General features: G+C 31.7%; 1 protein-coding gene across 4 annotated transcripts in view; it reads right to left on the reverse strand.

The window, feature by feature from the left end:
* Window positions 1–24,258, reverse strand: part of sxc (O-linked N-acetylglucosamine (GlcNAc) transferase sxc) — a 79,765-nt gene that overhangs the window by 4,511 nt on the left and 50,996 nt on the right. For 3 of the 4 annotated variants that reach the window (XM_088188430.1, XM_088188428.1, XM_088188429.1), the window contains 5 exons: window positions 3,821–4,215; window positions 2,513–3,750; window positions 2,086–2,377; window positions 626–806; window positions 457–561 (listed from right to left, as the gene is read on the reverse strand). In XM_088188430.1, the coding sequence (XP_088044556.1) occupies window positions 457–561; window positions 626–806; window positions 2,086–2,377; window positions 2,513–3,750; window positions 3,821–4,215 (2,211 nt within the window). Of the gene's footprint in view, window positions 1–456; window positions 562–625; window positions 807–2,085; window positions 2,378–2,512; window positions 3,751–3,820; window positions 4,216–8,126; window positions 8,389–24,258 lie in introns of those variants that run through there. The other variant, XM_088188431.1, reaches the window with a different exon arrangement.

The raw sequence follows: 24,258 nt of genomic DNA on the forward strand, positions 1-24,258 counted from the left end.
TTGTCTCTGTTTGATTGATAATATATCTAATTTTAATTATTTTTTTATAGAACAAGTCTGCATTCACAGTGAAAAACAAATTTATTCGATTCTATAGTAGTAGTCTTATAGGTGCATATGTGCTCTACATTTCTTCGTACATAATAAAGAAACCATAAAAAATTGCATGCCTGATATTGATTCTAGACGTTTCACATTGGCAATATATTCTCAGTGCAATTTTAAAAAGGCTACAATAATACTTTTTCTTAGTCTGAATAATTAATATAAGAATCTGAATATCATTCGATTTTTTAATCATAGTTCAAGGTAGCATTATCTAAAAATACCTATCTATTATCAATTTCATAAAAAAAACGCGTGGCTCAATTATATGATTTCACATAAGGTAATCGACCGATTAATGATTAAAAGAATGTTATTTTTATTAAGTAAGAGATGCAATCAAACACTTACTATTCTCTATCCGTTCCCAATCTTACAGCTATATCTTGATACTCATGCCGAGTTTTCGCTATCAATTCTGGACTGCCAAGTGTGTTCAATTGTGAAGCCGCAACTCTATAATGAAAAATGGCTATATTACACAAATCCAATCCAAAATAATAATAAAAATTATATTAACCTCGAAGCCAGTGTTTCACCGGGTAGTGTGACAACGGGCGTTCCCGTCCACAACACGTCCATGCTAGTCGTGTGGCCATTGCACAACGGCGTGTCCAGGCAAACGTCGGCCAGCTGTCCCCTGCGTACATGCTCTTCCTTAGCAGCGACGTTTGAAAATATGATACGTCCTTGTGGCAAGCCTGAAATGTAATATAACTATCAAGTCTCGTTCAAGACATTGCCTGTGAGTCATCTGATTGACCAGGTCAATCATTTTTAAAATTTTAAAATTACATTGAAGCCGTTCAGTGATGTCCCACAGTATAATCAGATATACATATAATGACCAAATGTTGGTCAAAACAGTGAATTGTTTTGTGAAATGAAAACATGGAGAATTGAAACGGTCGTACCGAGATTCAATATGGCTTCGTAGAATTGGCCATTAGCGAAAGTGCACTTTCAAGTGCACTTTCAATGGTTCATTTTTTATCATTATGGATCTTGGAACATGTGCATAATATTTTCTCAAATTTCGTTACTGTAAGTACATGACGAATTTTCGTATTTATTCATTTTGAGACACGTAATTTGCTTACCTTAAATTTTGCCATAAGCATGTGCCATTTGTTAAAATAATGAGACACATCACGAAAAATGGTATTTGTGTATATTGTTTATATATTATTTTATGTAAGCAACATACACTGAAAATACGAGAATTTTCATTGAAAAATTTAAAGCATGTAAAATCTATCATTCAATTAAAACACTTTTGATTTCCCTGAAAAAAGTTTTCGTCTACGATACATTTTTTTTAATGTAGCAACATTGAGGATATAGAACCTAAGCAATAAAAAAAAATGGACGATTTTGAACATGAAGATGGGTTGTTATTATGTACATATACATATATAAATTAACAAACCGGCTAAGTTTTATCTGAATAACACGGTAAATTGGGGACGAACTATTTGGGTGCTCGTTACACTATGTGTAAGCAAGCCAAAGAGAGAATATCTCACCACACGCGCCTTATTCGTACGTATGGCAAAAAAGTTTCCCCCCAACTACACGCACCCAAATAACACGTTCCCAATTTACCGTGTTCTTGTGTAAAATATAAAATAATAAATTAAGTATTTTCCTTTTGATGCCCTCAAAGTAATTCGCAAAACATTGTGTTATGCATATTTTATAAAATTCAAAAGTTGAATGATTATGAAGGTAATTAATTATTAATTAAAATAATAATTATTTTTTAATTAAATATTATTTTACAGGCAATTAATTGGTTAAATAATTCAATATTCGAATAGTTGAAAACTATGAATAATTTAGAGCCCTATATGTGATGCAGTAAACTTATCAACCATGATTACTATCGGAATAAAACTATTATTAACTCACTTTAAAAAAACTCGGCTCATATGAAAAAATTAACGTTGGATCAAAATTATAGTAAATGAAATTCAATACCTAGCTGTTCTGCGGCAAGTTGTAAGTTTGGTTCTCCTCCAGCCGGGAAGCGCAATAGCCACAAAACGGAATTTGGTACATTTTTCAGAATGTAGACCCACATGTGGAGGGTAAGGGGGTCGATCTTATACAATTGGTTGAAATTGCAGTATACTACAGCATCATCCGGTAAGCCGTATTGGGTGCGCGTCGTTATTACTATGCTCTGCGGAACTTCTTCGCCAGTGGCCGCTTTATTGTTGGTCTGGGTGGTGGCTAAGCCATTTTGCACGACGACACCGTTGACTGATGTCTAAAAATCAAAATAAAACAAAATTAGTAAATGTGAATAAAAACTTTTTACGATCAAATAAATTAGTATTCTATATTCAAAAAATAATATATAAACTACTTTTTCTTCCCTGATATATAATGTAAAATAGCACACCTGTATCTGTCCACATGCGATCATTGTAACGATGGGTGTGGTGGTCGGTAATTCCGCGATCTTCAGCGAAATTTCTACAGGTCTAGCGGCTCTGACCACTTCTCTGATTTCTTTGATGGCGGTATTTTCGACCAACGGCGATAGATCGGCTGCGTTGATTACAGCCACGTTGTCTGCTATCGTTCCGTTTGTTTGAGACGAGTCACCGACTATGAGTCTCTCTTGCAAGTGAGGGAACATCTGTTTATGATCTCCGACGAAGAAAGTGTGAGGCATATAAGCTAATTTTTCACTGTACTGACTAGCTAGTTCTAACGGGCAAGTGATCGCATCGGTTATCAAATAGTCCATGAAGCTAGCGCCGCTCGTTCCCGGATATCCCAACCACATGACTTGTATGGGCGCCGGACGTAGGGCGAAGATTTCGTTCCTGGCACCTTTAGTGTAGCCGTTCATGTTCACGAGAATATGGATTCCGTCAGAGTATATCCGGTCGGCAGCTTTTCCGTTGCACGTCATCTGAGACAGGTCGACGAAGTGCTCGGATTCTTTGGCGATTTTGGAACGGAAAGTTGTGCCATCATCGGGGCTGATGGCGTAACAGAAGACCTCGACTTTGTTTCTGTCGTGCAAGCCAGGGATGGACTGCATGAGATGAGATGTGGGGTGATTTCCGAAATCGCTACTCACATAGCCGATACGGAGACGGCCTTGCAGCTCGTTCGAGAATTTATAAGCAGGTTTGTGAAGAACGTGAATTTTTTCCAAGCATAAGTTGGCGTGACGCGCGGCGATCGCTTTTCGGAACTCGTGCGAAAGAGGATAGAGCATTGAGTGATGCGGATGAATTGAAGGAAGTCTATTTTTTTCCAACTGTTCGGCGACAATACTGACTAATTTTTTCATTCGAGCCTCGTAGTCGGTCCAGTCGCAGACAATTTGTAAGCAATGTGCCAAGTTACAATATGCATCGGGGAAATCCGGCTTAAGCTTTAGGGCGGTCCTGTAGAACTGAATAGCTTCGGGTATATTGCCGGAATCTTTATGAATGCTGGCCAAGTTGCTGTGAGCGTCGGCAAAAGCGGGATTAATCTGTATCGCTTTGGTGTAGCATTGTAAAGCTCCAGATACATCTTGCATTTCTTTTAAAGTATTTCCCATGTTGCTGTAAGCGTCTGCGAACGTCGGCTGTATACGAATAGCTTCTTTGTAGTGCATGAGTGCTTCGCTAAGTTTACCTAAAAACAAAAATTATAATAATAATATAATATTTTTAGCGATTTAATTATAAACAAAGCTTCCAATTACCCTGCTGTTGAAGAACAGAAGCCAAGTTGCTGTGAGCGGCGGCAAAATCAGGAAAGACCTCCAGAGCTTTGAGGTAAAGTCTGGTGGCTTCTTCGATGTAACCTTGCTCTCTCTTGATGTTCGCCAAATTGTTGAGAGAGTCGGCATGGTTGGGGCAGAGCCGCAGTGCAGTGTTATAGCACTCTTCGGCCTCGGTCACCTGACCTTTCTCCTTGAGGGCGTTGGCCAAATTGCAATAGGCATCGGGGAATATAGGTTGAAGTTCTATCGCCCGCCTGTACGTGTCTATTGCTAAATCTATAAGTCCCTGCTCGTAGTACACGCATGCAAGATTGCCGTGCACCACGGCGTTGTTAGGTGAAAGGTTCAAAGCTCGCAAGTAAGCTGCTACCGCCCTGTATCGACAAAGAAAATAAGTAAATGAATTAGACAATCGTCAGGCATCGACGTGACATTGTATCAATAATGGAAGCGTTCTCTTCTATATATATGTGCGTAATCAATCTCTTTGAAGTGGGTGAGTGAGACATATCATATGACATGCTCGCATATACTTTCTAAACTCCTTTAGTCATAACATAACACCGCAACGCTAAATCAATATTTAACTGTGGTATACTACAAAAGTAGAATATTCACCTGAAAATTAAATATTAATACGACTATTTACATTTTTAACAAGTTATATTCCTCGATAAGTATTTTTTTTATTACCATTAGACCGAATTTCCGGTTTAATTGTTTATTACATGCTAACATAAACGTCATGTTAGCATTATGTATATAAAAAATAATGATCCATCAATATAACACGAAAACATTTTGAAGGTTGAACAAGAACCAATTAAAAATTCAATTATAATTATCAAAAGGAAGCTACTCTCAAATTTCAAAAGTTGAAGTTTAATAGGTAATCAAAACCTTTTCAATGTTTTTTCCTGAACAATTACTGTTTTTACAATTATTACGAAATTTACATGAATCGCCAGTAAATTCTCGTATGTACAAGTAGAACTTCTGAATATATATTTATACATAATTTTAACACAAGTCACTGAAACTGAAAGATGAAATGGTCTTTCAATGTGAATAATGTAAGTTCTAATGTAAATGGGATACACATGGGTGACTCACATTCATATAAAAATTGTATATTTTAGAAAGCATTATATGAGATATAAATGGAATTTTATAGCTGAGTTATTTTCGACATCATACCAAGAATAAACTTAATGTAGCGAATATTAACATAATGTTACATTTAAGGTGCACTATTACTATTTTATAACTTATAACTCCAAAGCATTGTAATATTTAGTTAAATTTTTAGTTTTCAAGTTCGGATAATTAAAATAAATTGAAGTATATTATTTTATAAAAATAATTTATTTAAATAGAAAACATTACTTTTCACTAAAAGAGATGTCTCAGATTCGTCATATAATTACCGCCTTTTTCTCGCAAAGATTGTGAAAATATAAGCTGATTTGATAACTGTCATAAATTTTCGATCTCATAATGTTTTATTATAAAAAACAAATGATTTGGAGTATTTTGCAAAAATAAATGTTTTAAAAAATATTTTATTTATTTGTAAATACAAATCTTTATAAATTATTAAAACAAATGCTGATGCTGCATTGAATTTATTCTCAATTACTAAAATGTACAATATCGCATTAAGCAATGTATTCCCATTTAACAAACTAGTATTACATATAAAAATATGAAATAATTCAATGCATATTTAATTAAAAATACAGAAAAGATGTATGAACGTGATTTTTTTTCACTTTTTATTATTAAAGGCAAACAATTCAAAAACGGATTTGTAGGAAACTTTATTATGAAAATTTTGTTTGAAAGCATAAAATGGCAAATTAAATTTTCGCATTGTCTCCCTTCAATAAATAAAAACATATTATTATAATAAATTATGATGTAAACAATATTCGAAGTAATGGACTCATTTGCATAGGAGAAAAATATAATTATGTCAACAATATGTGAAGGTATTCATTAGGTGATTAGAATTAATTCATAATTAATAATAATAAGCTTTCCTTCTCCTTAGGGTGCCAACAACAATTTTTACGCTGCACCAATACTATGATCGATTCTCAATTTAGTAACGAAGTCAAATTTTAATATGCATAGTAATTGGCGTAATTAAAAAAAATCTAAATTGCACCAATAATTGTTTGCATGTATCAAAAAATAATTTTAATTGTGTAGAAGATATCTATAAATACCAGGCGCATAAAATGAGATACATTCCCTTTCGTTCGCTCGCGTGTTAAGTGACAAGAGTGAGTGAGATGAGATGAGGGCGTGCGTTACATGCATTCCGCACGTCCACTTCTTCTCACTCGCTCTCCTCACTTAACACGCGAACGAGCGAAAAGGAATGCATCACACCGTACGCGCCTGATAAACACATCATAAAATGCAGTGTAGAAAGTAATGTGAAACCACAGCACTTAATTGGTTTAGCAAAAAAAAATAATCACAGTAAAAGATTATCTAGATATCATTTATTTATTAAACGCTAATCTTATTTGGCTAAATGAATCGATTATACATGTGTAAAACCTACACTAATAACCATAAGGGCACACCTTGCAAAGTTGTATATTATGATGTTTTTTTATAAATGCATGATTGCGCAAACTAAAATTCTGATTATAAATAATCAATATACACATATATTTATATTCAAGGATATGTCAATATATATAATAAAAAAGAATGTCTTTATATATAAAATAACAGATTTTAATTTTAAAATATCACGTTTTAAAAATATTTTACAATTATATTAGTAATTCATATTGGTATGATACACTTATGTACATTTCCTATAATTACACAAATTTGTACTTAAAAATAGAGAAAAAACAATCACTATGTTCAGAATTTTGGTTTGCGCAATAATCCGGTCGATATGTTTTGATAAAAAAAAGTGAAATAATTACTGGTTTAATAATCTAAAGGTAGTGAGCTCAAGTAGCAGTGAGTTTCTATGTGTTTTACACTATATAATAATAATAATAATCAAATTTTGTACTTTTTACCTCAATTTTATTTTTTACAAATTTATTCTTAAAAACATTTAATAACATGATTGTGATTGATCACGATAAATTATTGATGCTTTTAGGATTCTAGACAAAAAAATTTAGAATATTTTTAATCATATCACTTATTTAAAAAGTATTATTACGCTAAGCTGCAGAGCATTAAATTAGTAACATTGATTCAATGAACTGATTTTTGTCAAATTATGCTCTAATTTAAAATCTAATATTAGTATTAGGTAACTAAAGAAAAAATTCAAGCAAATGATTAAATAAATAGTTACGTAAATAATAAAATTGATTTTTCTAAAAATTACACATGGTATAATTTTTTTACAAATAATTCATGTTATTAAATTTTTGTGGCAAAAAATATAATCGAGTTTTTCTGCTATATAATAATATAATACATAACCATAAAATAAGTATACTTTAAATAAACTAAATCCATAATTGAATTATATGTAAATACATAAAAAAAAATTATAATGCAGTTTGTTAGCAAAATTATCAATATTTGAGTAAGGTAAAAATCTAGTTTTATTTTACAATTATTAAAATCAGAGAAAAATAAAATTGTGTCAATAATTGTGATGGTAAGTGATCTAGACGAAATTAATTATAAATAGTATTATAAAGATTTTTTAATAATTTTGCTAATTTCTGCTCCAACACATTTCGATAAAAATATTAAATAACTACTAGGTTTATAAATGTCTATATTCTATGAAACTATGCCGTATTAAAAAAATAATAATGATACAATAAATCTTTGTGGCGAAATCTTGTTGTACAGTGTAAATAATATTATATTTAATAGTTGGCTATAATAGCACTGTAATGCTATTAGCGACTAGTGCCATCCAACAATTAAATTTTAAATTGTGTATAATAAATGCAAAATTTATTACTGTGTAACTGATACAAAGTAAGTCGCATTTTTTTACCCTAAGAAGAAGGAGAGTAATCGTAGTGCAATTTTATAATTTTATTCACCACCCAGTTTTCGACGTATACTATAGGGTTACCGATATAACTTAACGTATGATCGATATGCTAATTGAACGTTTCATAGTTTCCAACTTACACCGGTAACCTGCAAGTAAATGTTGCAAAGTTGCCCACTTCGACTTTCTTAACGTAAACAAAAAACAGAGGATCGTCGCGAGCAGACATTGAACGAGCGTTTGACAGAGTATCGCGGCAAATACCCAGCTGACCGCGTGTACCTTTTGATGTGATTCTTGAGCCAGTCGAGGCAGCCAGCGGAGGGCGGCGGCGCCGTCGGGGACAGCAGACAGGGCGGCGGCTGTATGTTGATGATGGTGTATACGACGATGCATTGGTAATCCATATCATGTCCGGCGCGCGGTCAGCGCGTCGTGCGCGGCACTACGCGTGCGACGGCGCCGGCGTCGCGCGTCAAGTGGCGGCCACCATGTCGTCCGCCGGCCAGGTATTTCTGGGCAGGGCGGCGCCCCTGCTACTACTACTGCTGCTGCTTTCGAGGGCCGCGGTCGCTCTCGCGCCGACGCGTCGGCCCTAGCGCGAGTTTTCATTCATGAACGCGGCGCCGCTCGCGGCCCTCTATTATGTGCTGCGCGAACGTCTAATCGAAGCGACTTCGAGTGAGCGAACGCTGGAGTGAAGAAAGACAGTATTCAGAATTTGATTCGAAATGTTACATAAAACTAAGCAGATGACACACGGACACAGATGGAATTTTCGCGCTTCACTTTTTAAGCCAACTTAGGTCTAAGGATATTCAACGCAGAGGTAAACTTTCACTGCTGAATCTGCACCAAAAAACTTCGCACAAAGCTTCTTGATGAATTAAAAAGTTTAATAATATGTCGTAAACACTGACAATATATTTTCATTGTAAAGGATTCGACGGTATTTAGAATGCTTATATTTTTATTCATAATTGACTGTTGATTTGTATTTATTTATACAAATAAACACGTTTATAAATTTATGGAAATAAAATTATTTTTTAGCACAATAAAACATTGTTTTTCAATGGTGATACTTTTATTTTCAAAATATCGATGAAGTTCGTTTTAGAATCGTGTCATAATTTCTCGATTTTTATTTACACTAGGAATTCAAATTATTAACTGAAATGTGTGACGGGTCGGATACTGTTGTTTTGACACTTCTAGTATATGCACCGTGAGGTCAATAAAAAAATCAGTACTAAAAATTGGCCATATGTGATACCGGAAGAGATTTTAAATAATAGTTAAATTTATTAACCGAAAGTATTATTTCATAATTTCGCTATAATTATTCCTTTAAACTAACCGACTGTGGAGAGTTTCTAACTAAGTTTAAAAACAGACTGATAAATCCCTGCTTTCAGGAAATAATTTTATGAAACTCTGGATACACAGATAAATCTCAGCATAGTGAAGCTCACGGGAGCGAAGAAAGAATTTCGTTATATTGAATGTAAGAAAGATGATATATTTTTATTTTATTTTTAATTACCACAATACTACAGCATCAAAATAACCTCTTACAAGATTGACAGATCGTTTTTTGTCCATTTTAAGTAATTACACAATAAAATTTGTTAAAAAAATGTTTAATAAAAAAGTTTGAATGTCGGCGAAACACCTTGAATATCGCTTGTGAACACATCCGGCATACGTCAAGGACGAACTAAATTCGGAGAAATATTGTGTCAAGTTATAACGTTATTCTTAAATTCGTTATACTGCGATCAGTCTTCGTTACAGTGAAAACATTTTGTATGAAAGTTTTTCGGGGATAAATTAAAGATTCGTTATACTGTGAATTTCGTTATTTCGGTATTCGTTACAAAGAGATTTCACTGTATTTAGAATGAGTAAAGTAAAAATCAATGTTATAAGAGGCTACGCCTAGTTTGAATATAGTATTGAATTCAATATACCCTTTGATGTGTAGTGTAATTCAACCATTCTATTGATCGAACAATTTATAAAATTAAAGGCCTGTATCGAAAACAACTTTATTTGATCTTGGTACATGGCACCGGAACAAATAAAGGGATGGAAACTAATATTGATAACCTAAGTTTTCACTTCAGGGAATATCGATAATAAAATTAAATTCGCAGAAATGCTACGAATATTTTTTATGAAAAAAGTAATCTAATAAAATCAGTGGAAATGAAATGGAGTTTATAATAAAAAAAATACACTCATTTAATTTAAATGGGCGAGGAACTAAATCATTAATATGTTCTCATAAAATGAAGAGTTTTCTTCACAGTGATTCACATATAAAGAAGAATTACCGTTACAGAATGCAAAAGGTTTTTTAATAATAAATTAAAAATCAATTCCAGAACAATAAATTTAAATAAAACATTTAAATTAACACCACATCCATTTCTACTTAATCTTATCTTTCAATACAAAATTACCAGTTAAAAGATGTATTTTACAATAAAAATATGCACTTATAATAATATTAACTAAATATCATCATTTTAATTTTGATAAATACAAAAAAAAATGTTAAATTTAACTGAAATTGTTGAATATTTTTGGCGTAATCGCGCATAAAATATTTTTGACACCTATGGGTATAATATCGCACAGTAAGTTTAAAGCTGGCAGTTTCTAATTTTTTAATGTTTTTACCTCTGGTTTACTTAACGTATGTTTGATTAATCATTTTGCAGATTCACACAATATTACTTTTTTTTATGTAAATTTTCCATTTACAGAAATGCATTTAAATTTTCATTTATGCATCATTTAATAAAAAAACTTATTTTTTAACATAAACCTGCTGTGATTAATCATATTTTTCAATATCTATTTAGCAATGCACATTAATTGTTCTTGTTTAGAAAAATAATGAGCTTCTATAGAATTAATGTATATTTCATTTACATTGGTATGTTCAATTTTAAATAAATTTTCTGAATCATTTTTAGATTAAAATAAATTCGAATGATGAACCAAATATTTCGATAAAAAAATGCATTGGTATCATATAAATACAATGAAATCTCAGTATAGCGAAGCTCACTACGTTTTATTTTAAAAAAATCGTTGTATTGAATGTAAGGAAGATAATATATTTTTATTTTATTTTTTATTGCCACATTACTACAGCATCAAAATAACAAGTTGTATCGTCATTTTTAAATTCGGATCAAAATATTTCGTTATACTGAGATCAGTCTTCGTTACAATGAAAACATTTTGTATGAAATCTTTTCGGGGACAAATTGAAGATTCGTTATACTGGAAATTTCGTATTCGTTACAAAAAGATTTTACTGAACCTAAGTAACGATTATTTACATAAAAAGTACATATTATGATAGTATAAATTGCTTGATAAATTTAATATAATACAGATGTTCTTTCATGTAGCTTTTATCACCGCTCGATACCAAGTATAATATTTATAGTAACATAATTTATACGTACAAAAAGAGCAATTATATACATGCAAATATGCAATAAAAATCAGCAATTTTAATAATGCTTTCGACCTTCTCGCAGGAATGAAAATAAATCAATTATTTTAACCTGTCACCGAAAAGCAGTTTAAAGATTAGAAGATGGTTGTGGCGCACGCTTAAGAACCTCGGATATAACGTATACACATTTTACATATTTTCAAAGAAAATTAGATAACAATATGAGTGCAATATGTGTTCTTTTAATTTATTTACGTTGACTTTTTCTATTCAAACAATATTTATAATCGATAATGATGGAATATGAAATGCTTTTTAACGAATTCTTTAAAATGAGATTTATTCAGAAAAAATATAATTGTATTTTAACAACAAAAAATCATATTATTAAGAGAAGGTCTGAGTTATAATAACAATAATGAAAATATAAACTATTTAATTTCTCATAATTAACAAGGAAGAAAGATCTGACAAAAGCGAATCTGATTAATAAGCAGACTTCGGCTCGTTACTTTTAAATTGAAAACGAAGTGTTTTATTTTATTTTATTTTACAATAAATACTACGAAAAGCTAAAAATATAGATTCATGCGACAGTGAAAAATTAACTGCTATTTAAGTTAAGTTATATTTTTTAATAAATATGAATGATTATTTATACCGTCTATTTTCAACCGATGGTATATATAGCTGGGACTATATCTATAACCCAAAATCGAGGTTATTGTGAGCACGCACACATCGACACGCCGCGAGATTATCAATTCAGTAAGTCAAGTTAGAAAACGATTTTACTCGGAATAAGTGCATTTTCGTATGTACAACGGAACTCGGGTTTACCGGGAATACATTACTGGTCTTGTATCAAGCCAGGATCGTTGCCTTTATTTTATTTTGTACTATTTTTATACTTCATTTTATTTTTAAAAGTCAAGTTGTTCATTCAAAACAGCTTATCACATAAAATATAAGACGCTGCAGACGTTACATTGCAGTTTTGGTAGATAAAATCATTAAAAAAAAATGAATGTGCTACAACTGTCATCATCGATTTAATCGAGAATGTGATATAATCGAGTTTTAATTAATTTGGGTAAGCAATAATTGTTTTTGATACCATTCTATGTCACAAAAGCAATTTCATATATAAAAAAACAATAATTTAGATTAATATGTAAAGTTTTATTAGTCGTACTTTATGTCAAGCGATTGAAAGTAAGCATGAAACCCTATTGTTATATTTATTTATTATTTATTTATTAATTTATTTAGCTTAATAGCTAATCTTTACATCAAACAACTTTAAGTATATAAACATATATAAAAAATATACAATAGAAAATAAAAATATACACTAATAAGACTTAATGTTATAATTTATTTCTATATGTACGAAGGTGTTTTTTAATTCCATTTATGAAACCCGTTATATTTTTGCTTTTTCGGATTATTCTTGGAACACTATTATATAAATCAAACCTGAGGCCCGCGAGCCGCATGCGGCTCAGTCAATGTTTCTGTACGGCTCACTTTACGGCCGTCATTATCAGGCGCGTACGGTGAGATACATTCGCTTTCGCTCGCTCGCGTGTTAAATGACGAGAGTGAGTGAGAAATAATGGCGTACGTTACATGCGTTCCGCACGCTCACTTCTTCACACTCATTCTCGTCACTTAACACGCGAGCGAGCGAAAGGGAATGTATCTCACAGTACGCACCTGGTCATTACACACAAACGGTACAAAATAAATATGCAAAGAAGAATAAAAATTAGTAAAAGTTGTCTTCAGAATGTGCACTTATAAATCGGCAGGAATAAAATGTTTTATGGCATGGTCCGAGCACCTGATACCCGTTCTTTTACCAACTATTTTATTACGTTTTACAATTTTCCATAGGCCACAGTAAATATGAAACAGTGCCGCCTAGTCCCTGTGGAGACGATCACAAATACTTAAGGCAAGTCTGGTTGCAGAACAAAGTGCATTTCATAAAGAAATAGTTCAATCGTATATCAAAAATTACGCCATTTTCGGATGGTGAATACATCAAAGAATGAATTATCGCTGCAGTATATGAAATTGCTCTAAAAAACGTCATGATTTCAAAAGAAATCTGTTTAATGCTGAACATGATTTCTAATAAGTTTGTGTATTTCTTTGATTTAAATAACAGATATTAAAATGCGGATCAACTTGGCATATTTCTCGATGTAACGAGTTTTAAAGATTTAACTACAGAAAAAAATATAAAAGCAGCTGTCATAAAATGCATGCATGATCAAGGACTGAAATTAACTAATCTAATTGAGATCACCAACATATGGTGCAGCTCCAATGATCGACAAGAATATCTGAGCTATAAATTAATTCTAGAACATATAGATGAATTTTAAGATTATATTCAAGAGCAACGATTTACTTTTTACTTAAAAATTCAATGGTTAAGTCGCGGAAAATTCTTAGAAATATTTTGGAGCTCGAGGGAAGGAATTCAAATTTTTACGAATAAAAATGATCAGAATGTTCCTGATTTATACAATGAATAATGTATTTTGGATTTATATTTTCTTACAGACATCACAATGAAATAAATAAACATAACAAGGAGCTTAAAGGTGAAAACATATTGATCACATATTGATATCAAAATATAAAAACATTCATTGCAAAACTCAAACTTTATGAGTCAGTTGAAATCAAGAAATACGGTCCATTTTCTATTACATAAATTCAATAATGACTAAAAACATTTTTCTATTTATTATAGGAACAATATAAAATCTAGTTTATACAAATACCCAAAAAGCATCGAAAAAAATATTTCATGATTTATAAAAAATAGAAATCTAGGAACGGACACCCGCGTCCTAGCGGCATCATGTCGTCATTCGTAAGTGGACACCGTCGTCAGTGTATTTTTATTTTGGTCCAGTAAACCATTTCGGTTGGATACCACTGGTTTAATCTGGATCGCGATTTAACATATTCACTGGACCGCGCTTCTTTGTACACATGTCAAAATTGCCAGAAACGCGATCACGCTCGCGTTGACCGGTTACATGTTTCGACATGTTACGTCAGTATCTCTTGACAGTTTCCGCGTACCACGTGTGTTTTAGGTTAGATATATATTTATCAATTGATATATATTGCTTTTTACTACAACTTAAATTTACAACAATGGAAATAAATAATTAAAATGTACTTTTTTAATTTACCCAAGATAAAAAATGAGTTCAACGACCGAAACATTTGAAAATGATGACGATTCGCCGAAAGATCTATTTCTACTACAAATGTTACCCCAACAGAATTAAGCAGGTTGGAAAAATTACCTTGTCGTAATTTGAAAAAATGTATTGTATGCAGTTCCCAAAATGAAGAATCTATAAAATGATCTACACGTAAAAAAGGTGTACACTGAATATGTGTAGGCCAGCATAAATGTGAAGAATATGTAAAATAAACTTTATTTTTTATGAATTTACAAAAAAATGTTTGCATATGCAGCCTAATATTAATAAGAAAATATGTAATATACGAGGGGCGGTTGATAATTAGTCGGCCAAGGCAAGAGATGATGCTACCTGTATCACCAAAATGGTGTTATTAATAAATACTAACCATCTCTACTTGTCAATTGTCAGCCTGCTGAGTCATTTAGTTTGTGTTCAGCCGTTATTGAAAGCGAACAACTTTTGATTTTTTACGAAAATTAATAAAATCGAATATTGTGCAGTGATACCTGCTTTTTTAAAAAGAAAACGAACGATGGGATCAACACCGAATTAAACAAAGTTTATGGGAACAATATCAACAATAAAATATTAAACGCGGTCGTATGAGCATTTTTGATGATGAGGGTCCAGACCTTCCAAATGAGGTCACCACGCCAGAAATGGTCGATAAAATCCATGAAATGATAGTCGACGATCAACGAGTGACTAAGCGCGAGATACCTGAGGCCATGATGAGCATTTCAACCAAACATTTTACATGCATATTTGGAAATGCAAAAGCTCTCTACCAGATGGGTGCCGCATTCGACAACAAACGTGATCATCTGGCCATTTCAAAAGAGTGTTTTGTCCTGTTAAACTGCAATAAGAATGAATTTTTACGCCGTTTCGTAGCCGTAGGCGAAACATGGGTACATCACAACACACCAGAGATAATGGAGCAGTTTCAGCTTCTAACGAATTGAAGCCGAAGAAACCAAGGTGTGTTTGTCGGCCAATAAGATCATGGTGACAGTTTTTTGGGATGCGAACAGTATAATTCACATCGATTACCGGAAAAGCGATCACGAAAGCTGTTGGACTGATTTGACGCAGATTTGAAGCGAAAGCGATTCCTCATCTAGTACCATATTTTCCCGATTTGACCCCATACGAAAATGATTTATTCCCAAACTTGAAGAAATGGCTCGGTAGTAAGATATTTGCGTCAAATGAGGAGGTCACCGCTGAAATAGAAGCCTATTTTGAGGGCTTCCAGAACTCGTATTATTTGGAGGGCATCGACAAATTAGAGAATCGTTGAAAGAAATGTATAGAGATAAAAAGAGATTATGCTGAGAAATAAAAACTGCGTTTTCTTGCCTTACCGACTAATTATCAACCGCCCCTCATAGACAGGAAATATGTAAAATTTATTGTTATTTTTATTATTAAAAAAATATATATTATTTTTTAATATACTAAATAATTAATTTAATGTTTTGCTATGTATGTACATAGGTTTAACAACTGTTATGTTTTTATTATAGTGTATGTATACAAAATATTACGATTGCTTGTCATTTGAAAAAGTTGTTGATTTTTATTTATATCCCACTTTTTAGTTAAGAAATTGTTGGAAATTAATATTAAAAAAATGTGTGGCACTCAAATGGTTAAAGTTGAAGTGAAAGATTTATTCGCAATTTAAAATTTGAATTGAGAATATACAAGGACAGAAAGATAAGATAACATGAACCTTAAAAGACCAATTAATTGAATAAAAATATCACGAGCTTATTAGCAATTTTAAAAAGTATCAATACGGAGAATAATTGGCAAGTCGACGATAAATTGGCATCAGACATACAAAATACAGTATCTCGTTAATAAATAACTATTAATGCTTGTTGAGTCAGCATTAAATCAATAGTCCAGATAAACAAAATCGTTTTGTATGTAACAGTTACATACCGAATTTTTAATTGGGATAAAATTTAAATAAATCTGTGCAAAACAAACTCATTTTATTATGTAACAAGTTTTAAAGTGAAAGGGTTTTTTAATAAAAATCGTTTATTTCATTACTAAGAATAATGCTAGGAAAATTGTTTCAATTATAAAATAGGCTTGTTACAGTGTGAGTTTTGATTCCATCAAAATAACTCCCCTACAATTTTTTCAATTAATTTGACATTTATAAAAAAAGTTTATTTCCAAAGAACGATTCATTATTTATTTAATAATGTAGAGAATGTACATATTTTATAATATTCATAAATATTTATTGTTAAACGCAAAATATATAATATGACATTATTTTCTGATAAATGTCAAAAACACGAAAAAGAAATATTTTATACATATTTATGTATAATTTAAAATAAAACATATAGTTAATACATAGTATAAGAAGCATAGACTGCGGTGTGCGAATTATACTGTTTTCAACCCTTTTAACGCCAGCGTTTAATTAGTAGGTCACCTGTCATATCTCTTCACGCGTCATTATCTCTTTTTTTAAATAAATATAAATAAATGATGTTAATTCAATAATATTTACGAATTAAGAAATAATTATTGCTTTAAAAAAATTATCAACAAGTGAATCACTGGCGTTTAAGTGGTTAAACGTAATTTTACATACTATAAGAGCGTTTTAAAAAAAAAGTCATCTGCATCGTTTTGAAAAAAAATGTCTATCTATTATACCTCATTGGCGGGAAAGTATCTATCTGTAGAGCGAAAGAAAAAACTTTTCGGTCCCTCTTCTATTCACAACATAAAGCACTTCAACCGAGCTGTTCTGACATATACAAGACGACGCGTAAACAACGCGAAACAAAACAAATAAACAAGGACAAGGAAGGGAGCCTTTATTGCCAGAACTTAATCTGGAACAACAAAAGGATACTGCTACATATCCTTAAATGTGTGTGTTTTTCAAAATATGCGAATTAAATTCAAACAAAAAATCGGCTCTATACATGCATATGTCGAACAAGAGTGATTAAGATTAGCTCTCGATTTTTAATGTTTTTTTTTTTAAATGTAACTTTCGTGAGCTGGACTTTGTTCCAAGGGGCCGTGGAGGGATAGTGTGCGACAGGACAGGCTCTACACTAGACTAGCGACTACTGAAAGAGAGCCAGCCCGCTCGCCTGCTGGCATCCGGAGTGCCAGGGCCGGAGTCTGCGCGATGGACCCTTTCCCAAAATCTCCCAGACCCACCCAGTCCCACCCGGTTCACCCGCCCCAACTACCCCAGTGTTGCGTAACGTCTGCCAGGATGCCCGGCCCTCGTGCGCGCCTAACGATCACTGTGCGACCAAACACTAGACGAGGATTCGATTAAAGACGCAATGCACCACAGTGCCTAATCTGCGAGTTATACATAATGAAACGGTTTTAGAGTTGCCTTTGGTGTAATTGAAACACAGGAGCGGAACTGGTGCGATGTGTAGCTCATCAATAACGGATCAGATAGGCGAGATTATAAAGTTATTATTAGATCAACGGTAATCAAGTTTGAGAATTGTCGTATCTACAAGTTATTATATTTCATTGTGTACCGATCGAAACTCACATCACACATAGCAGACAGTATTTTCCGTTTAATACAGCATCATAACTGTTGAAAAGTCAAAGGATCTTAGCCGACAATAAACCACGTATTAGTAAGTTATTCTATATGTATCTCCTGTTCTTTCACAGGATTATTTTTGTCAGTTCATCCACGTACGAGAGCAAAATGGTCGAGTTATTTTTAGACATTTTACACTGTCGCTATAAGTGACAATGAGGTTGTCAAATTTCCTTGAGACGCTTTTCAAAATTGCGTTGATGTGAGATTTAACCAAATTACGTCGATACATTTTATAAACAAATAATTACTACTCCACTATTTGCTGACGCATTCGATAGACTTTAATCTTCATTAAAATGCACGTGGTCTTTAGATATCTATTGCAATAGAAAATAGTGGTAATTATACACCTAAATAAAGTTTATCGAATGCGTCAGCCTACATGAAGAGTTTCACTACTATTGCGTTAAATTAGGTATATGTCTGAGAATGAAACAAACTTTACTGGACATGAGTAAAAATAGAGCACAATCGATAGCAACCAATGGAAGCAATCTAATAAACTTTGGCCTCTGGTTGGTTATTTTTATTTCCTGGAACCTAGTCACTACACAGACACACAAGAAGGGTGGAAGAGTAATGAATAAAAAAAAACTGTTTTATAAAAAAATAAGTAGTATATAATATAAAAACGTGACTTTTCGCAACACGATATAAAGTAGTAACATACATATTTTTATCAAATACAGATACTAATTAATTTATAAAAAAATCTAACTGCAATAGCAATTAAGTAGTTTTAAAGAAGATGAACAAAACTTTCCGTGAACATAATATTTTTAATATATTATTTGTGAAAAAAAATATTATAAATTACAGGTAACGTTTCAAGAACTGCAGTAGTGACATTTCAATTTGTACATTTAATGCTGCCATAACGCGATTTATAGACCATATAAGCTTAAATTGGATATGACGCACTTACATATACATGTATTTGATGCCAATCTAGTTGAATTATGACTTCTGGAAAGCTGCTACTTCTGAGCTCTCAGCGGAATTAAATGCTCGGCGTTGGAAGGTCTGTGTCGAGAGAGCAAATATGTACTCTAAAATAGACGCCACGATATTCGAGTTTTAAAACTTAATAAATGCTGTGCAAATACCAATTAAAATAACTAATAAAAATTAAGCAACAGTTTTACGGTCTAACGACATTGATAAAATTATTTTATAATGTTTGATTTAAAAGTGATTTTTATTTATTATTGACAGTAAGCAATCAGTCCCGAATATACATTTATGAAATATTATCTATATTTGCCTAGACGGTATATATATACATATATGAAAGACTTGATCCATTTTGCGACAAAACCAACGCGTTCACCAGTATATACAGAATAACTGTGTGTATCAATAATAACGAAATGTTCAATATCAGTATCACAAAAAAAACAGTCAATACCGGTATTGATATTATTATTATTTAAACAAATTAGCGGTTTATAATCATGTTTATTGATTAGCAAAACCAAAGCATTCGAATACAACACTTTCATTATTTATATAAAAAATATGTTATTTGACAACGTAGGACAACATCGTCATTGATCGACCGCTTTTGGATGCCTCTTAACTTTTTATACAAGGGGCAAGAGCACCACTCGCCAATTTATTCCAATAAAATATATTACTCCCTATTTTTTGTCAGTTACGATTATCCGAAAGAACCTTATGAGAAAGGAGTGCGTAGAAAAAATATGTGTGTTCAGAGTGCGACATATTAAAAAAAAAACAGATTTATATATTGTGATATTTTTGTTATTGCGGTGAGATTTATTTATATTATTTTATTTAAATTATTGCACATTTAATATTTATTTCAAAATAGCAAAATTATAATTTTGAAAGATTTATCTCTCGTATTCTTATTTATTTCTACTCATGTTAAAAGTAACATTAATTAAATTTGAGTTATAAATGTTTATATAAATATTATAGAGTAAAAAATACGTAAATACTGCATAATCAACATAGTCCCAGAATGCGAATTATTTTTATTTCAATCATTGTGCCCGTTACATTATGTGTGAGCAAGCCATATAAGTTTATAGTCCCCCAACTACACGCACCCAAATAACACGTCCTAAATTTACTTTTAATTATATCGTATTTTTCGTAATTCTAAGCCATGGAGATTTCATTTACAACATTCCGGTACTACTAGTATTTTATTTTGTAATTACAGTAGTTAAAAAAAATCAATATTTGTGACATGTATAATAAATAAATATATACATATATATATATATTACTTATAAACGCATATGTTAATCCAATTTTCATACGATCTTACTCAGTTCGTGTAGCATTACGCAATTTTTGGACGCACTTTTCACCAAGGACCAAAAATCTCACTCACTTACGCAAAAAAAAAACTAATAATTTTGGTAGCAAGCCAAGAAGAGAAGCTGCTGCTTAGTGGACCGATCAATGGAATATAATACAACTGACAACCGCTTCGCAGCGTCCGACGCAGCGAAATATGCGATTTTAATAATAAGACTAAAGATATTACAAAACGAGACCAGTGGCGGGCGGAGAACGTAGCACTGTCATGTCATATCCAATATTGTTTACAGCCGAGGAGGCGTGCTGTAAAAACGTTTTATGCGTAACCAACCCGAGTCTATCGCTGAAGACAGGCATCGGAACCGGTGTAGCGTGAGGGCACCAATGTGACAACGCACGATGCGAAACGAATTGATAAATGGACATGGGAATAATTTATGTGACGCGATAGTGTGTGAGTGACGTCATAGACTATGCGGCTGCTGCCAAAACGCCGGGGCGGTGTGTCAAAAGCGTTTAAATTGATTGGCGAATTAATTTAAATTTAATCTAAATTTGATGATCGAAAACAGAATACATATTATAGACATCGAATCAAATATTACACGTTCCTTCATACCGATAATATTATTCTAGAAACTAATTTTAGACATTGCGTTAGTTATGGGTAATGCTTAGATCTCAGATATGCAATGATGCATCCAGGCGCTGTTCTCGGAGCACCTTCCTGTGTATTTTACAGTGGAGGGTGAGGTCAAAGTTATCCATTATAACATTGCTAAATGGAGAGGTTTCAAAAGACACCAAAACTATCGATGATGATATTAATTATTTAACAACCGTAATTGTACAAGCCAAAATATCATCAGTACCGACGCGTATAAATATACATACTTATGTTGAACTTACTCCATCGATTATTAAATGTATTAAAATTAAAAATAAAACGAGAAAGCGGTGGCAAAAAATTAAATCTCAGTAATTAAAAACTTTAAAAAACAAACTGACCGATGGTATTCGCGATAAAATTCAGAGCATTAAAAACGTAACGTTTAAGCTAAAACCAGCACATAATTCATTATGGAAAGTAACTAAATCGCTTAAAAATAAACACACAGTAATTCCACGGTTAAAAACTGGAAATATCATAGGTGACGCTTTTTCTGTATTAAAAAAACTAAACACTAAAATTATAAAGTATATATATACGAAGTAAATAGATCGATAATAAAAATGTAGATAAGCGGTAGATAAGGATTTATTTAGCAAAATTAATTCACGGGAAATGTTAAGTGACATTAAAAACATGAAAAATAAAAAAAGTCCTGGAATTGACTGATTAGATAAAACGTTAATTAAACACCTTCCTAGAATTTGTATTCATTACTTAACAAACTCTTAAGCACCTGTCTATGTAATGTATAAGTATTTTCCTACTGCTAAAATTCATCCGATATGGATCATACAAAAGCGATTCTTTATCGCCCAATAAAATTTTCTTATGCGTATAAAAAAAAATTTAAGGAATAAAACTATTAACAAGCACATATGCTCTAATTTTAATATTAAAAAAAATACAGGACTTTTAATATTAGATATAGACAAAACTTTTGACACAGTATGGCATGAAGGTTTGATTCATAAACTATACTAAAACAAAACCCCTTACTATCTGTTACGCTTACTACGCTCAAACCTGAAAAGTAGAAGCTATATTGTTTCACTAAATAATGAGCACTGGAATTCGCGTAAAATTCTATCTGGAGTTCCTCAGGGAAATTTTCTCAGACCGTTCCTCTATATCTTGTATACGTACAATATCCCAAATTCAATATGTACGTGTTTATCTATGTACGCTGACGATACAGCTATTTTAACTAGTATTTACGGTCCTCAACAAATCTTAAATAGATATTTTCAGTCATAGAAAATTAAAACAGAAGCAATAATTTTTACAAAACGCAGACAAACTTTGTCACAACCTAAATGAAGAGGACAATAACGTCAAATGGAAAATAAGGTTAAATATCTGGGATTACACCTGGACTCCACGCTTAATTTTAATAAACATATTTGAAACTTCGCTCTGAAGGGGCTTGCCACAATTGCGGCCCTTAAACCGATATTTAAACAACTGAGCCAATTGAAAGTTGACATGGCGGTTTTTATATGTATTTTTATTATTTTATGAACTTCGATACATATTTTACACGTTTTTAAATTTATAATAGATAATTATTATTGTTAACTTTCGTTTTCTGTTAAAACTGTTCATAAAATTCGGGTATTGTAAAATTAGGTATGTATAATTGAGTCAATTTAGGGAAAGGTGTATTTTTTCGTCATCCCAGCAAGTGCATAATGGCGAGCCTCCAACTCAACACGTGCGCGCGCCCTTTTTTTGGTTCTATTCATAGAAAGCAATATCGAGCATATTTAAAAATTAAAAGATTGTAAATAAAACAGTTTTATAACATATTAACATAATTATTTTGACGTAATTTCGCCCTTATTTTTAATAAATTCTTGTATTCTGCCTGGTATCGATAAATACAGATTTTTAATTATTTTAAGATCGATCTCCTATTCCCACACTTCCTTGATATATTTTTTCAGCTCGGATAATTTTTTTATCAATTGTTGTTTTGCCTATAAATTTTGCTGTTTCCTGGCCATGTTAATGATTGGAATAAAGTCGTCTTATACAACCAATTTATGTATTTTTTTATATATCCATGATTTTAAAATTGTATTCTACATATAAACAATTAATTAGACCCATTTTACCATATGCCTGTCCGGTGTGGAATAACACCAGTAATACTAAAAAAAATCTAAATTACGAGTCATACAAATAATATATAATACACATTTTAAACAAATCTTAAAAAAAAGTATATTAGCCTTCAAATAGCAACAATTAAAGAACATTGTATTTCCATATCAAAAATTACAAAATATGGCAATGAGAGTAGTTTTAAATAAAAATAGATTTACTAGTTGTAGAAGTAAGATTGATAGATTGGAATGGATATATGTTCAACAAACATTAAATATGAATCTTTAAGTATTTACGCTATTTATATATAAGTTAGAAAATAATAGGTTACGAGAGCATTCTAATAAGTATTTAATAATAAATAAAGATGTACATATAATAGATTATATACTAAGTAGTTAGGTATAATAAAACGAGTACGGCCAGGGGACTTATGTACGAATGTGTGAATTTGTATAATATTTCTAGGACAATCCGCAAAAATAAAAATGTAGCGGGTTTCCTAAATATAATTAAGAAACATTTTCGTGCATTAAGAAATCAATTGAAAAAAAATTCTGTTCATGTTTATATTATGTATTATATGTATGTTTAGTGTAAAAATTAGCTAAATAAATAATAATAAAATATTATAAGAATATCTCGCGAGCCACACTAGCCCACTAATCTCGTGTATAAATATAAAAACAATCTTAAATTTTAATACAAGCACAAAATGCCAAAGCACATATTGCTTCAAAGGCTAAAGACATCAATGAATAACAATTGTATTTTTCTTTTTCTTTCGCTTAAATTTTACATGTTTTTTTATTTTTTTATTTTATATTCTTATTTTTTATCAATCAGTAGCTAATACCAAAATGTAAACATGATAATGATTATAAATTAGTAACATGTATATATAATTAGTATGTTTGTAAAATTATTTATATTTTTGAAATGAGCGTATTTAAAAAAAATCTAGGATTTTTTGGACAACATTTGTCAATATG

Source organism: Plectrocnemia conspersa, unplaced genomic scaffold (genome assembly GCF_051122295.1).
Source record: "Plectrocnemia conspersa isolate PC_06_02 unplaced genomic scaffold, ASM5112229v1 ptg000006l, whole genome shotgun sequence".
Lineage (NCBI taxonomy): Eukaryota > Metazoa > Arthropoda > Insecta > Trichoptera > Polycentropodidae > Plectrocnemia > Plectrocnemia conspersa.